The following is a 15,965-nucleotide window of genomic DNA, read 5'->3' on the forward strand; positions in this document are numbered from 1 at the left end:
GCAATGTAGTTTAAATACGAAAATTGTTAGCCCTTTGGCTTCTACAACCTCTATGTAGAAAAATACATAGCACTACAGAATGAATTAACATTAACATAGATCAGTTTAGATGAAGCCAGGAGAAAAGTATTATAGACGCGACTGTTAGAACAGGTTCACTGACAAATTTGTCTTTAATGTTGAGAAATTTAAGAAGTAAATAAAAAAAAATAAAATAAAAAAAATTACACATATGGTAGAAAATAAAAATATTTATTGTATAAATATTCTTATATACAGATTTCAAAACACAGTAAAAAGCCAACATCACAATAATACATTCATAGTAAGGCCTCTTTCACATCAGTATTTTGCATTTTTGCATGCTAAGAATAGGAAAGGGTCCAGAGCATAGAGAAGGTAAGTCTTTTCTATGCTATTGTGTGCCTGCAAGTTCCACTTCCTGTTTTTAGCTTCCAAAATTCTGATCTATATACTGCAGTGTGAATGTGGCCAGAAAATAGGTTTTCCTTAAACTGAATCTGTCAGCAGATTTTAGCGAAGTAATCTGAATACAGAATGCTGTAAGGGTTTAAACACAGATTTCACTGATGCCTCTCTTATCAAGCTCTATGCTGTTGTTTAAAGGGAACCAAACATAAGGATTTTCATGTATAAGGTGCAGTACTGGCACTATCAGGCACATTGTGTACATATCATTAGGGTGCAGCTCGGGTGTTTAGTCAGTGAAATCCAACTTTATAAAGTTTTAAAATTCGTGCACTTTTTGATTGACGTGTGCACCTCTCTCCTAATGTCCGGGCGTGTTATGCACTTGTATCCCCGCACCCCACCACCCCCTTGGTGCCTGTTCCTCTCTCTCTCTCTGGTTGTTTTCAAATTTCTCTCTTCAGAAACATGGCGCCGGAGTTAGCAACTGCGCATAGCGCTTATCTCCGGCGCGATGTTTTTGAAACCGGCAGTACTTAGTATTTTGCAGGAAAGGACGGCGCATGCGCCCTCGCTTCTTCAGATCCCGTTGTGACCGCGGGAACGCGTGTGGTCACAACAGGACTGCAGAACAGCTGATGGGAGGACGCGATTACCTCCTCCTCCTCCAAACATACCTGCGGGACAGTGAGAAGAATCCTGCTGTCGGCTTTTTCCTGTGGCGTCCCGGTGTCCTAAGCGGCTGCTGTGCTGGCACGGTGTCGTAGCTGCAGGTAATCGCATCCTCCCATCAGCTGTTCTGCAATGACCACGCGCGCTCCCGCAGTCACAACGGGATCTGAAGAAGCGAGGGCGCATGCGCCACCCTCTCCTGCAAAATACTAAGTACTGCGGGCTTCAGAAACATGGCGCGGAGATAAGCGCTATGCGCAGGTGCCAACTCCGGCGCCATGTTTCTGAAGAGAGAAATTTGCAAACAACCAGAGAGAGGGAGGAATAGGCGGCGGGGGCGGGGGGGGGGGAAATAGACGTGCATAACACGCCCGGACATTGGGAGAGAGGTGCACACGTCAATCAAAAAGTGCACGAATTTTCAAACTTTATAAAGTTGGATTTCACTGCCTAAACACCCGCACTGTACCGTACTGCACTGGCTGCACCTTATACATGAAAATCCTGATGTTTGGTTCCCTTTAATTGCAAGGTTTGTTGTAGCAACAGGACTTTATCATTGCCGGACTACATTCCCTGGTAGTCCTGCATGCCCTCTGCTGTGATTAGCAGCTCACTTTCTATAGACATTATGCACAGAGAGCCTGGTGTGGGCAGGGGCAGCTTTCTCAGCTCTGCTACATTGCTAAATCTAAAGCCGGTGTCAGAACCACTGCACCGAGTAACCTAAGTGATACATCATTGGAGTCAGGGTCCCTTTGTCTACAATATGGTGTGCTGAGATAAGGTAGAAAAACCCGCTGACAGATTACCTTTAGATTTAGATTCCCTTTAGTGCATTTAGCCCCTTTTACACAGACCTACTTGGTCAGTATTTTCCATCCGTATTTGTAACCCAAAGTGAGGAATGGATTTAAAATATGGATGAAGTATAAATCATCCCATTAAATTTGTCTGTTTTGGTTCCATTCTGATTTTAGCTTATAAATATTAAAGCAAAATACAGACCAGCTTGCTCGCAGTGACACACAGGGTAACGACGAGTGAATCTGCTAGTGGGCCCTTCTGCAACAGTGGGACCCCCAACCCCTTTCACAAACCACATCTGGCACAGTAATTAAAAAGACAACATCTCATGACAGTTAATAAAACTACCAAGTTTACTATATAGAGCCACAGGCAAATTTGTGAATGAGGGTCAGGTTAATTACATGTGATTGAACAGTGCCCCCCCCCCAGAGTCAGTGTTACTGGTGGGCCTCTGGCACCGTATTGTATCACTGTGGTCCACAATAGGAAAGGGGCTTTTTGTCTTATTATGCACAATTTTTTATCAGGGGTCTCAATCACAGGCACCATAGACCCCTTGACGATCATGGCCCAATCCAGGTGGCCACAGACGTCAGCGGTTTTATCTGGCTCTCCCATGTCAGTTGCTAGCTTTTTTATTGGCCAGCACTTGCAGTGGTATTGCGGTGCAGAGGGTTGGTCTCTGCACTGCAATACATTTCAAATGAATGTACGTACAATATTTTTATTTTTTATCTTTATTTTGTGATTTTCTTTAAATAAATTTTACATTTTTTTTTACTTAGTACCGCTATAGGACTTTAACTTTCTTTACTCTGATCGCTGATTTAATGCATTGTTATGCACCAGCAGGGCAATGCATTACACCTGTCAGTGATGCACTGACAGAAGCCATTTAGACCATGCTCCAGGCATGGTCAAAAAGGCTTGCCGTATTTGGCTGAGGTAGTCATAACACCCTCGGTTTGCCATGGCAACGATCGGACCCTTGCGATGACATTGTGGGGCGCCGACGGAACCGGAGGGTGAGCTTCCTTTCCTAACCTCCTAAATGTTGCCATCGATCTTTGCATATAACGGGTTAAACAACCCAGGGCGGTGCAGGCACTGCTTCTAGCTATGAGACTCGGATGTCACATAAGCAGAGCTCCCGGCAGCAATCGTGCGGGCACAGCTCCTGTGCGCGCACGATCGCCAGGACGTACCGGTACATCCAAGGTTGGGAAGGGGTTAAAGTTGGAGCATTTAAAGCACATTGTGCATTAGAAATTGTGAAAAAGGATAAATAACATGATTTGTTTGAAGTAGGAAATGACAGGAAGGTGTTCACAGTCTAGGATCCTGCCGTGGCATGGAGGGAGAAATCATTTGACTGGTACAGAAATAATGGGGATATGGGGGAGGGGGGGTTGATGAAAAGAATGATACAATAGAGATCAATCACAGCCTACGATTGAATCTGAACAGGGGCCGACACAACATGAGATGAGATGTTATTATGTATCTTTGCCTTCCTGACCCAAATACCTACTTTTTGTATTATAAGCCAGTTAGCCTGGGGTGCAGAAACCCAAATTTGAAGGCAGTCTATCGATCCGCCTGTTGCTTGGTCTACATTATCAAGTAAAAAGTTTCCCTTTTCAAACTCTCCAATTTTTGTGAATGTTTTGCAGCTCTCTTGATTCGGCTTTTTCGCTTTACCTAAATGAACATGACCCGATTTTAGAACATCCTGAGGATTTTGTTGAGTCCCAGTAATGATATTTATTTTTTCAATGTCGATTGGTTTTTGGAAAACCATTGTAAAATAGTTGCCGGAATTTATTTCCAGTCCCCAAAAGAAGTTGGGACCTTGGAAACAAACATTATCTGGAGTGTTGTCTTTATGCACCTTAATATTTGTGAAACAAGAAGCCAGTGGTTGATCTCCGAACGTTTCTACAACTTCTGCAAAGTCTTTGTCTATCAACCTGTTGTGAGTGCCCTTAAACGAGGAATACTTTCCTATATGTTGGAAGAGAGATGGTTTGTATTTGACAATATCCTTCTGAGATTTTGATTTATAGAACAGGTCTAGCAGCCAGTCGCATGGCATTTCGTCGTAGAAAAGGAGCAAAAAACGGGCCAGTTTCGGAAGGTCCTCATTGTGATAAAGCTTTCCGATGTATCCCAAGTTCGAAAAAGCTATAGTAGTCCAAGGAGAGGTATTTTCATTGACATATTTTTTAATTGATGTAAGGAAACCCTTAGAACAAGTCACATCATCCTCTAGCATAAGATAATATTGAGTCAGATTGGCACAAAAGTTGACCAAAAAGGCATAGTCCACATTTTGCTTTGAGCGAAAACTCACTCTCTCCGGAGTATCGTTATAGTTCCTCTTCAGGTTAGTCAGAGGTGGGTAGGCATTAATATAGCTGCTGATAACAACGAGGTGACCTGCGGCGATCTCCAAAGAAAACTTCTTTTGTATTTCCTCGGCAGTGTTCTGGTTATCAGTGTGTCCTGTGTTGGCCAAGTAGACGACCACCACCAACTCATTCAACTCGCTCGGACTGCAGTGGCTGAAGATGGACTGGATTGTAGTCAACAGATAACTTTCCCGTTTTCTTTTCACAGACGATATACCAATGGATAGGAATCCTTAGTGAAATGATAAAAAATAAAGAAAATATTACAAAACATCTGACTAATTCCAAAAGAAAATTAGTATGTGAAACATCTGACTAATTCCACTATTTTCCCACATGCCAACTCAGATTTTAGCTCCGACTGACTCTTTCATAAATGGCTCATACATAGTAAACAGCAACAACAAATTAATTGTACCAAAATGGTAATAATATCAAGCTTTTCATCACCATAATTCCTAAATTCTTGTGAAAGTAAGAGTTGATTGCACAAGATCAGGGAGTGTGTTTTTGCTGAATCCTGGTATCCTCCATTTTTAGTTAAAACTAAACTAAAAATGGAGGATACCTTTGCTGAATCCAAAACGCTGCGTTGTACAGTACAAGCACAGTGGATGGGATTTATGGAAATCCCATGCCCACTGTGCTTGTTTTCCCCGCAGCGTAAACTGACCTGTGGAGAGGATTTCCCAGCCACAGTATGTCAACTTATGCTGCAGAGACGTGATTGTTCTCCGCAGGGAGAATAAAGCTAAAGTCCACAGCAGGCCGAACCTAGATTGTGGGCATGGGAGCTGCGGGAGAGCACTCTCAGCCCTGCAGGAGAAGACATGCTGTGTCCCGATCGTGTGCATATACCCTAAAAGGGCATTAGGAAATATATGGCAAAGTTACAGCAGGGTGATGTTACTTCTAACAGCGACATAATCAGTTGAAATCGGTGCTCAAAACAGCATAGTCTGCCTGATCGGAAATTAATAAGAGGGCTAATAATTTGGGCATTTTTTCCATTTTTACAAAAAAAAAAAAACAAAAACAAACAAAAAACACACACATGAAATGTCTATCACTGCACTGTGCATTCATATCTATGGTGATTTTGCATTGACGTTACTGAAGCTATGCTTGCATTAAAGGGGGGTTGGATAAAGTTGTAGGAAGCCTCAGTGCTCTATAGATCTTTATTAATGATGGGTGAACAGTACGATGCTCGAGTGCTCGTTACTCGAGTCGAGCTGGTGGAACGCTCAGATGGGCTTGTCTCGGTGGTCTCTCAGCATCTAGAGACTTGTGACTGGTACTGGTCCGGACTCTTAATATTATCCCCTTCACCCCCGGGCGATTTTCCACTTTTTCATTTTCGCTTTTTCCTCCCCTTCTTTCAAGAGCCATAACTTTTTTTTTATTTTTCTATCAATATTGACATATGAGGGCTTATTTTTTTGCAGAACGAGTTGTACTTTTGAATGGAACTATTACTTTACCATACGGGAAGAAAAATTCCAAGTGCGGTCTGTCTCCTTCCCCGGTCTGTCTCTTCTTTTTTTGCCAAAAATCTCAAATTTTAAAATACTGTAGTATAATTTCAAATTTTAGTGCAGTGCACATCTTATAATACATGCCATTTTTAAGTTGAGCTGGCTTTTTTGTTTTTTCTTCATTGAATTGGTCGGTGGCTGACCCCCACCTTGCCGTGCACCTCCAATTTGGTTTGTTTTTCCACCTGTCTTGATTTTGGCAATTGGTAGCTGTTCACATTCAGCCATCACGCCCTGTCCGCAAGCTATTTAATTCATACAGCATTTGTTTGGGTCTGTCCTGCCCACAGCCATGACTCAGTCATTGGTATGGGATTGAAAAGCACCAGGTAAGTGCTGCTATAAACAGTTCTACTTTTTCATATGTGAGGCCGTATGGCACATTCTAAATATAAAATATTTTAGAGTAGGACTGCACCAAAGATTTGCCGTGACATGGCGGGGCAGCTCAAGAAATTGCAATTTGTCAAAAATCTCAAATTTTAAAAAATAGTACAGTTTGGAATTTTAGTGCAGTGCACATCTTATAATACATGCCATTTTTGAGTTGAGCTGGCTTATTTGTTTTTTTCCTGTCTCTTTCCCCGTCCGTGTCTGTCTGTCTCTCTCTCTCTTTCGGTCTGTCTCTGTCTCTCTCTTGATCAGTCTCCCCTCCGACATCTTATTACCTCACACATAAGCTTCTTATACTAACAATTTATTTTGTTCCTATAGCAACCAATCACAGCTCCTATTAATAACCTAATAGCTCGCAGCCCCATTGACTTTAATGGAGGCAGATTTTTTGGAGAGTAAAGGGTGCTTTACATGCTGCTACATCGCTAACAATATATCGTCGGGGGTCACATCGTTAGTGACGCACATCTGGCGCAGTTAGCGACATCGCAGTGTGTGACACCAAAGACCGATGATCAACGATCGCAAAAGCGTCAAAAATCGTTGATACGTCGCTCCTTTTCATAATATCGTTGGTGGTGCATGCCGCTGGTGGTTCGTTGTTCCTGCGGCATCACACATCGCTATGTGTGACACCGCAGGAACGACAAACATCTCCTTACCTGCGTCCACCGGCAATGAGGAATGAAGGAGGTGAGCGGCATGTTACGGACGCTCATCTCCGCCCCTCCTCTGCTATTGGGCAGCCGCTTAGTGACACTGCAGTGACGTCGCTGTGACGCCGAACGCACCTCCCCCTTGAAGGACGGATTGTTCGGCAGTCAGAGCGACGTCGTTGAAAAGGTACGTGCGTGTGACGCTGGCGTAGCGATAATGTTCGCTACGGCAGCGATCACCAAATGTCGCACCAACGACCGGGACGGGGGCTATCGCGCACGACATTGCTAGCTATCACTAGCGATGTCGCAGCATGTAAAGCACCCTTAACTGTAAGGCGCGGGGTTACATTTTCCCGCCAAAACATAGTCTACGACGCTCCCTGGGTCACATGGGGTGTCTGTGCAAAATTTTGTAATTGTAAATGTGACAGTGCTTTAGCGGACATACATACACATATACACTCAGCTTTATATATTAGATGGGGCAAAAGGTGGGTGATTTGAACTTTTAGGTTTATTATTTTTTCATTTATTTTACTAGTTTCTCTAGAGGACTTTATCACTGCACAGTCTGATCAACTGTGAGCTTTTTGCTGATCAGAGCATGTACACATTATTTACAATTAATTATGTCTGTGTATATGAATGTTTTATGTGTTTGACTACCCCCTCCCCCCTTTTCTAATAACAAGCAGCACATCGCAGGGCTTGTCAGCTAAAGAGATGTTACTTCAAAGCATCGGCAGATTCCCATTTGCAACAAATTCCAAAAGTTAAGATACAGGCATACTCACTTTTGGTTCCAGAGTGAGAACCCAGTAGATATTTATAGGGAATGTTAAGATTTTGTAGAGCGTCTTGATTCACGTCAAACAAGCGATTCTCCTGTACTTCTAGTCTCTATAAAGCCAATGATAGAATGAACATGTTGAGTGTCATGCACAAATCAATCCCCAGTAACAAAATGTATCCCTTATTTTTTATGAAATCTGGAAAATGTAAACCAGTGGTTCAGCACTGCACATTAAAGTGAACCTGTTCGGTGCAATATGTGTGACGCCCTGGACTAGACAGGTTGTCACAGGTAGGCCCTTACACAAACACCTCCCCCCCTTAATAAGGTGACAGCAGCCAAACTACAAAACCCTTGTCACCTCCCTCCGGGTTTGATGTTCACACCAGGGGGTGGAGCCAGGCTGTTGGCTCCGCCCACTGAGGAATTCACAGGCCCTGAGGCAGGAAAAACAGTGCAGGGGAGCACAGGAGTAATCTAGTTTGGACAGTGAAGTGGAGTGGAGTGAAGTTCAAGGGCAGACCTGCTTCCAGGTCTGCCATAGTCTACAACAGGTGTCTGGGTTGGAGCCCAGTCACCTCTGGCAAGGAGGCAGACGGTGGTGGCCGTCTGCAGGAGCTGGGATTACAGCCGGTGGAATCGTAGGGACCGGGGACGGGCGGTGGCCCGCCGGTACCGAACCGGGGAACCGATTGGAAACCAGAGCACCAGGAGGGGTACTCAGACCCAGTACGAGGCCCAAAAACAACTGGGCTGAGTCAAATCAACTGATTGAGGACTGGACTTTAGGCCCTTTTCCCATCTAAGACCCAACTGAAGACAACAGCCCAACCATTAGGGTAAAGCCACCGCCCAGGCATAGAGACCCGACGGGCCAGCATCTGCGGGCAAAAAGGGCTCTCCCGGCACACAGCAGGCTGGGGAGCGGACTACCATTGCTCAGGCATAGGAGTTGTCATTTCTACACAAGTTAGGTGCAGGAGAAAGGCGGAAACCACCAACCTGAAAAGGGGAAAAGCGCAGCCGGCTGCGGGCACCGTTCACCATCTTGTTTGGTTTACTCCAGCGTGTTTGTAATAGTGAGTACAACAGTGCCTTCAGGCCGCGCCGCACCGCACCGACACGCCAGTACCATCCATTCCCCCGCCTCAGCACCTCCCTCGGGCCCCCCGGGACCATCACTCCCCCTACCCACGGAGGGGTCAACACCAAGCTGCGCAACACCGTCCCTGGGAGCCTAGTCAACGGCAGCGGTGGTGTCCATCCATTCACCACAACCCATGGGTGGCATCACGAACTCAAATCCCCTACAAACAACCGCGGCTCCGGCCATGGACCTCCCCACCAAAGTCCCTACGTGTAGCGCCAACCCCCCTTTCAGAGCGACATGACCCCCGGGTCCATGAGGAGCTCGAGCCACCCACCAACGAGCACGGATCCGAGCGGCTCGGCAGCCGGCCGAACCCCGGGGTGGTACATAAGCACCCAGAGCCATGAGCAGTTCTGGGTGCATATTGCTAATCTCTGCCTAACTGTCCCTGTATACACTAGCATAAATAAAGAGATCTTTAGAAAAAGAACTTCTAAAGATCGTATATTATATACTAATGAGGCAGGGGACTAGTCTCGAAGGCGTTTGTTCCCTGGCTAGGCGGTCCACATAGCATGGTAGCACGCCCCTGTGGGTGTACTAACATGCTGATGAATGCGCAGTGACGCGCACATACCTCACTGTTCATGGCGACCGGCAGAGGATGGATGCACACTGGGCATGATCCGGAGACCTTAGCACTTCCGGTCATGCGCACTGTACCTTACTGAAGCCAAGAAGCTTACACCCAGCATCCGTTTAGCTGCACATGAACGGAAATCCCGGGTTGTGCCTGTTTTCTTTTTTTATTAGGTTTGCGACTAGGGGGGGGGGGGCAGAGTTTAGGGTTTCTAAGTGTTTTCGGCTAACTAATCAAATATTGGGCACAAATGTACCTTTTGCACCACCACATTATGGGTGTCAGGTCCCGGCATTCCTACATGAACAGTGTCCTGCAAAGTGGATTTTTCATCGTGGGCCAGTTGAATAGCCACCAAGGTCTCCCGATCTGACCCCCTTAGACTTTTATCTTTAGGGTCATCTGAAGGCAATTGTCTAGGCTGTGAAGATACAAGATGTGCAGCATCTGAAACAACGGATACTGGAGCCTGTGCTAGCATTTCTTCTGCGGCGTTGCTATCAGTGTGTCAAGAGTGGGAGAAGAGGGTTGCATTGACAATCCAACATAATGGGCAACACTTTGAACACATTTTTTAAGTGGTCATAAAATTGGAAATAACTAATGAATTAATAAGGTTACGTTAAAACCAAGCTCACCAATGTTTATCTTGTGAAATTCTGAAAAGGTTTGACATTTTATATATCCCTCTTCTCATTGGAAAAAATAAAGTTGGATCCAAAATGGCCGACTTCAAAATGGCCACCACCCATCTTAAAAAGTTTCCCCCCTCCCATATACTAATGAGCCACAAACAGGAAGTGGATATCACCAACCATTCCCATTTGATTTAGGTGTATCCATATAAGTGGCTCACCCTGTATATTATATAGTACCCACACACATGACCAAAAGTGTTAGGGTGGAAACACATCTATGCAAGTAAAATCGGTCCGACTGGGCTGAAAAATACTCGGCTGATTTTAGTTCACGTTAGGTGCGAGTGCAACGCAAGTGCGATGCTTTTTGCTCGCGTGTGTGTTGCGATTGCGATGCTAGTTTCATGCAACATCTTAATTAGATAAAAGCTATTACACATGTGTCATTTAATTAACCTATGGGAATGTGCTGTCACATTCATCTAATGTGCGAAGTTACTGCCACACTCGCAAATGTGAACGGTGGTGCGCGTGTGTGATGCTACTTTTAATCCCCTTCCATAGGAAATCATTGGGACAAATGGTGCGAGAAACTCGCAAAAAAGCAGCATGCTGCGATTTTTTTCTCGGTCCGATTTGGACTGAGAAAAAAAAAAAAAAATCGCAGATGAGAGCTGAATCATTCACTAACATGTGTCCGATTTCAATGCGAGTTTTTCTCGCATTGCTCTACTGCGAGAAACTCGCAAGTGAGAAGCAGCCCTTAGCACTCTTGAAGTTGTTCCAGAAAATGAAATTTTTTCCTCAGAAAATTGATAATATACCCCCTACACTGCCCCATGTATAATATTCCCCCACATACACTGCCTTTCTGTATAATATACACACAAAACCCCTGTGTATAAATATCTCCACACACATTGCTCCTCTGTATAATATCCACACACACACACACACACACACACACACTGCTCCTCTGTATAATATCCCCCACACACACTGTCCCTCTGTATAATATTCTCCTGGTATATTTGTCCTCATCCTGGTATATATATATCCCCATCCTGGGCCCTTCCTGGTAAGCATGTCCCTATCCTGGTTTATTGTCTTCTTCCTAGCATATATGTCATCCTCCTGGTATATATGTCCCCATCCTGAGACCCTCCTGGCATATATGTCCCCCATCCTGGGAATATATATCATCCTGAGCCCATCCTGGTATGTATATTCCCCTCCTGTGCACATTCTAGTATATATGTCCCCATTCTGTTTTTTGTCCCCTTTCTGGTATATATGTCCTCCTTCTTGTATGTGTGTCGCCGTCCAGGGTCCCTAGTGGTGTATATATCCCCCTCCTGTGCACATTCTGGTATATATATATATATATATATATATATATATATATATATATATATATATATATATATATATATATATATATATATATATATATATATATATATATAATTAGATAGATAGATAGATAGATAGATAGAGATCCACATATACTTATATACATACACACACACACCCTCCAGGGTACATTCAAAGGGTAAATACAAACTATTAATGTTAACCTTTTTTCTTTATAACAATTTGGGTTTTTGCAGCAGCTATTTCAGTTTCATATATCTAATAACTGATGGACTGAGTAATATTTCTGGATTGAAATGAGGTTTATTGTACTAACAGAAAATGTGCAATCCGCATTTAAACAAAATTTGACCGCTGCAAAAGTATGGGCACCCTTATCAATTTCTTGATTTGAACACTCCTAGCTACTTTTTACTGACTTACTAAAGCACTAAATTGGTTTTGTAACCTCATTGAGCTTTGAACTTCATAGGCAGGTGTATCCAATCATGAGAAAAGGTATTTAAGGTGGCCACTTGCAAGTTGTTCTCCTGTTTGAATCTCCTATGAAGAGTGGCATCATGGGCTCCTCAAAACAACTCTCAAATGATCTGAAAACAAAGATTATTCAACATAGTTGTTCAGGGGAAGGTACAAAAAGTTGTCTCAGAGATTTAAACTGTCAGTTTCCACTGTGAGGAACATAGTAAGGAAATGGAAGAACACAGGTACAGTTCTTGTTAAGCCCAGAAGTGGCAGGCCAAGAAAAATATCAGAAAGGCAGAGAAGAAGAATGGTGGGAACAGTCAAGGACAATCCACAGACCACCTCCAAAGACCTGCAGCTTCATCTTGCTGCAGATGGTGTCAATGTGCATCGGTCAGCAATACAGCGCACGTTGCACAAGGAGAAGCTGTATGGGAGAGTGATGCGAAAGAAGCTGTTTCTGCAAGCACGCCACAAACAGAGTCGCCTGAGGTATGCAAAAGCACATTTGGACAAGCCAGTTACATTTTGGACGAAGGTCCTGTGGACTGATGAAACAAAGATTGAGTTGTTTGGTCATACAAAAAGGCGTTATGCATGGAGGCAAAAAAACACGGTATTCCAAGAAAAGCACGTGCTACCCACAGTAAAATTTGGTGGAGGTTCCATCATGCTTTGGGGCTGTGTGGCCAATGCCGGCACCAGGAATCTTGTAAAAGTTGAGGGCCACATGGATTCAACTCAGTATCAGCAGATTCTTGACAATAATGTGCAAGAATCAGTGACGAAGTTGAAGTTACGCAGGGGATGGATATTTCAGCAAGACAATGATCCAAAACACCGCTCCAAATCTACTCAGGCATTCATGCAGAGGAATAATTACAATGTTCTGGAATGGCCATCCCAGTCCCCAGACCTGAATATCATTGAAAATCTGTCGGATGATTTGAAGCGTGCTGTCCATGCTCGGCGACCAAACTTAACTGAACTGGAAGTTTTTTGTAAACAGGAATGGTCAAATCTATCTTCATCCAGGATCCAGGAACTCATTAAAAGCTACAGGAAGCGACTAGAGGCTGTGATTTTTGCAAAAGGAGGATCTAAAAAATATTAATGTCACTTTTATGTTGAGGTGCCCATACTTTTGCACCGGTCAAATTTTGTTTAAATGCGGATTGCACATTTTCTGTTAGTACAATAAACCTCATTTCAATCCAGAAATATTACTCAGTCCATCAGTTATTAGATATATGAAACTGAAATAGCAAAAACCCAAATTGTTATAAAGTAAAAAGGTTAACATTAATAGGGGTGCCCAAACTTTTTCATATGACATATATCCATCCACCTCCTGGGCACATTCTGCTATAATGTTCCCGTCCTGGTTTTTGGCCCATTCCTGGTATATGAGTATATGTCCTCCTTCTTGTATAGATCCCCTTCCAGGGCCTCTCCTTGTATGTTTGTCTGCCACAAAAAGAAAAAAAACAAAAACATTTTACTCACCCTACCCGGCTCCGATGACGCGTGGCGTACTCTGTGAGCTGTGATGCATTTCAGCTGAATGGGCCCCACCACCACTCTCCTTGCTTCCGGCCACATCACTAATTTGCTTGCGATGCCCTAAAAGGGCTTCACATGGAATTTAGCGGTGCGTGCAGTGGCTGAAGCGACACTGCTGGGCCCCTCTGCTGCCACTGTGACTGGGGCCCAGTGAAGGGGGGGCCCTGCCGGAGCTTAATAAAGCTAAGTAATTACCCCAAAGAATACTCAAGAATAAAAAAGAAAAAAAAAAAAAAAAAAAAAAAAAAACCACAACACCACAAATGAATCTGGGCCTTCATTCTTTACCTGGAGATAGGGATCAGATGGGTCTGGGCACTCAACATCAGCAGGACCTTGGTTAATCAGAACTGTGACACAAAGGCCAAAAAACAAAATAGAAAGAACTTTCCAGACTTGGGAACTTCTCATCTTCCGGGGCAGCTAGTGATATTTTGTTCTTGTCTAAAAATAAATAAAGACTGTTATAGTACTGTATTATATATATATATATATTATATATTATATATATATATACATACATACATACATACATACATACATACATACACACACACACTTGTGCACAGGAAAGAATAATCCTAGAGTAAAATCTTTCTGGATTAGCAGAAAATCAACCATAGAAATAGATCATGGATTTTTACTACATTATATGATGGAGAAAGTAGTGCCATGTGGTTCTCTGATCACATACAGCAGGATGGCAACAGGTTTTTTTATTTAAAATACAGCTAAAAAGTCAAAACCTATTTTTGATCTGTCTGACACAGGTCCATGGCTTTAATGCATTGTTTCAATCTATTGTAATAAGCAGCTGAATATGAGATAAATATGAGATTTGCAATTTAGTAAATTAAAACTTTAATGTATATTTACAAAAATTTTGAAGCAACATTTATATCTTATTTTGTGGTCCCACGAGTGAATAACTAAACAAAAAAATAATAATACTCATTCTCATCCAAAATAGTGGGACATTTTTTTTCCTCACTTGTTGTGTTCCCCTCTATGCTCTTCTCTTACAGGTACGCTCACACGAGCGTGAAAAATTGGACGAGTGCAATGCAAGAAAATCTCGCATTGCACTCTGACCAATGTTAGTGAATGAAGGCGAGCAGTTGGGCAGCTTTTATCGCATCCAGATTCTGGATGTGAGAAAAGCGGCAGCATGCTGCGATTTTCTGCTACAGCCGTATCTCTCGCACCCATTCAAGTGAATGGATGCGAGAGATACATCGGACTGCACTCGGATGTTATCCCAGTGCAGTGAGATATACACACAGGCTGACAATGGAGCAGATGGGAGAATTAACCCCTCCCTCTCCTCCGCAGCACCCGCACTCAGCTTCACAGCTGTGATCCGATCGCAAGATGCATGACACTCGTCTCATGCTCACAGCAGAGCCTGAGCCAGGGGTCATTAGCATATCACATCCGATGCTCTCGCATCAGATGCCATACCCTCATGTGAGTCCAGCGTAAGGGGACCTCTACCTGGATTATGTTGGCACCATAGACCCTACATGCAGGCTTTGCTCCACTACATCTGCCATACACACTTTATATTTTGTGCACTAATGCATTTGCACTTTATTAGTAATCATCATATCCCGGCAGCTAAGTGCTCTTCTTGTATGTATATTGTGCATTTGCACTTTATTAGTGGTCATCATATCATGGCAGCTAAGTGCTCTCCTGTATGTAATATTGTGCACTTGCACTTTATTAGTGGTCAATGGTCATCATATCACGGCAGCCAAGTGCTCTCCTGTATGTAATATTGTGCACTTGCACTTTATTAGTGGTCAATGGTCATCATATCACGGCAGCTAAGTGCTTTCCTGTTATATAAATATACTGTTCCATCCTGCATTTGCACTTTATCAGTATTTACATATACTTTGCACTTTATTAATATCAATTTCCATCACAGCAGCTAAGTTCTTTGTGGTTATTGTTACACAAAATTTGCACCTTATTACAGTTCCTTCTATTATAGCACCTCATAATAGGTTATTTCGTGGCTGCTAGCTATCATTGGGGCACCTGCATTATAGCTATCATTTTGGATGTAGACACTTATTACTTATCATGCATATCTTATCATTACACTTGAGCCGCTTATCCTGGGGGGAAAACGCATCGAGTGGTTTGATTGGGCGTTTCAAATGAATGGGAAAAATTTGCACCAAAAGCCAAGTGTTTTTGCCACCAAGGTGTAGAAAAGGTGCAGACATTTCTGCACCAAATCTCAAATGTGTGCACATACCCTTAAGCATTGCCTAATTGAAGGGGTAGGTTAACACAACAGATTTGTCATGTAGAACAAAAAAAATGCAACATGTATTTGTTTTGCAATTCGTGACAAACGTCAACACCATGTAACCTCGTACTTCTACCACAAATTTGCAGTTTGAGCTGCTGTTGATCTATTCAAATTGGCTATTCCCTCTCCGGCCATGGATCATAGTGTTTCTAGGCAGAAAC

The 15,965-nt window shown here is 43.3% G+C and overlaps 1 protein-coding gene across 4 annotated transcripts in view; it reads right to left on the reverse strand.

The window, feature by feature from the left end:
* Positions 1 to 1,371: 1,371 nt before the first annotated feature.
* The window catches only part of LOC142254544 (alpha-1,6-mannosyl-glycoprotein 4-beta-N-acetylglucosaminyltransferase-like), a 48,640-nt gene continuing 34,046 nt past the window's right edge, over positions 1,372 to 15,965 (reverse strand). For 3 of the 4 annotated variants that reach the window (XM_075325651.1, XM_075325653.1, XM_075325652.1), the window contains exons 2-5: positions 13,767 to 13,922; positions 9,695 to 9,859; positions 7,710 to 7,815; positions 1,372 to 4,554 (exon numbers count right to left, since the gene is read on the reverse strand). In XM_075325651.1, coding sequence (XP_075181766.1) covers positions 3,359 to 4,554; positions 7,710 to 7,815; positions 9,695 to 9,859; positions 13,767 to 13,889 — 1,590 coding nt within the window. In that variant the 5' untranslated portion in view covers positions 13,890 to 13,922 and the 3' untranslated portion in view covers positions 1,372 to 3,358. The remainder of the gene's footprint in view (positions 4,555 to 7,709; positions 7,816 to 9,694; positions 9,860 to 13,766; positions 13,923 to 15,965) is intronic. The other variant, XM_075325654.1, reaches the window with a different exon arrangement.

The sequence above is a fragment of the Anomaloglossus baeobatrachus genome, chromosome 10 (assembly GCF_048569485.1).
Source record: "Anomaloglossus baeobatrachus isolate aAnoBae1 chromosome 10, aAnoBae1.hap1, whole genome shotgun sequence".
Taxonomy (NCBI): Eukaryota; Metazoa; Chordata; class Amphibia; order Anura; family Aromobatidae; genus Anomaloglossus; species Anomaloglossus baeobatrachus.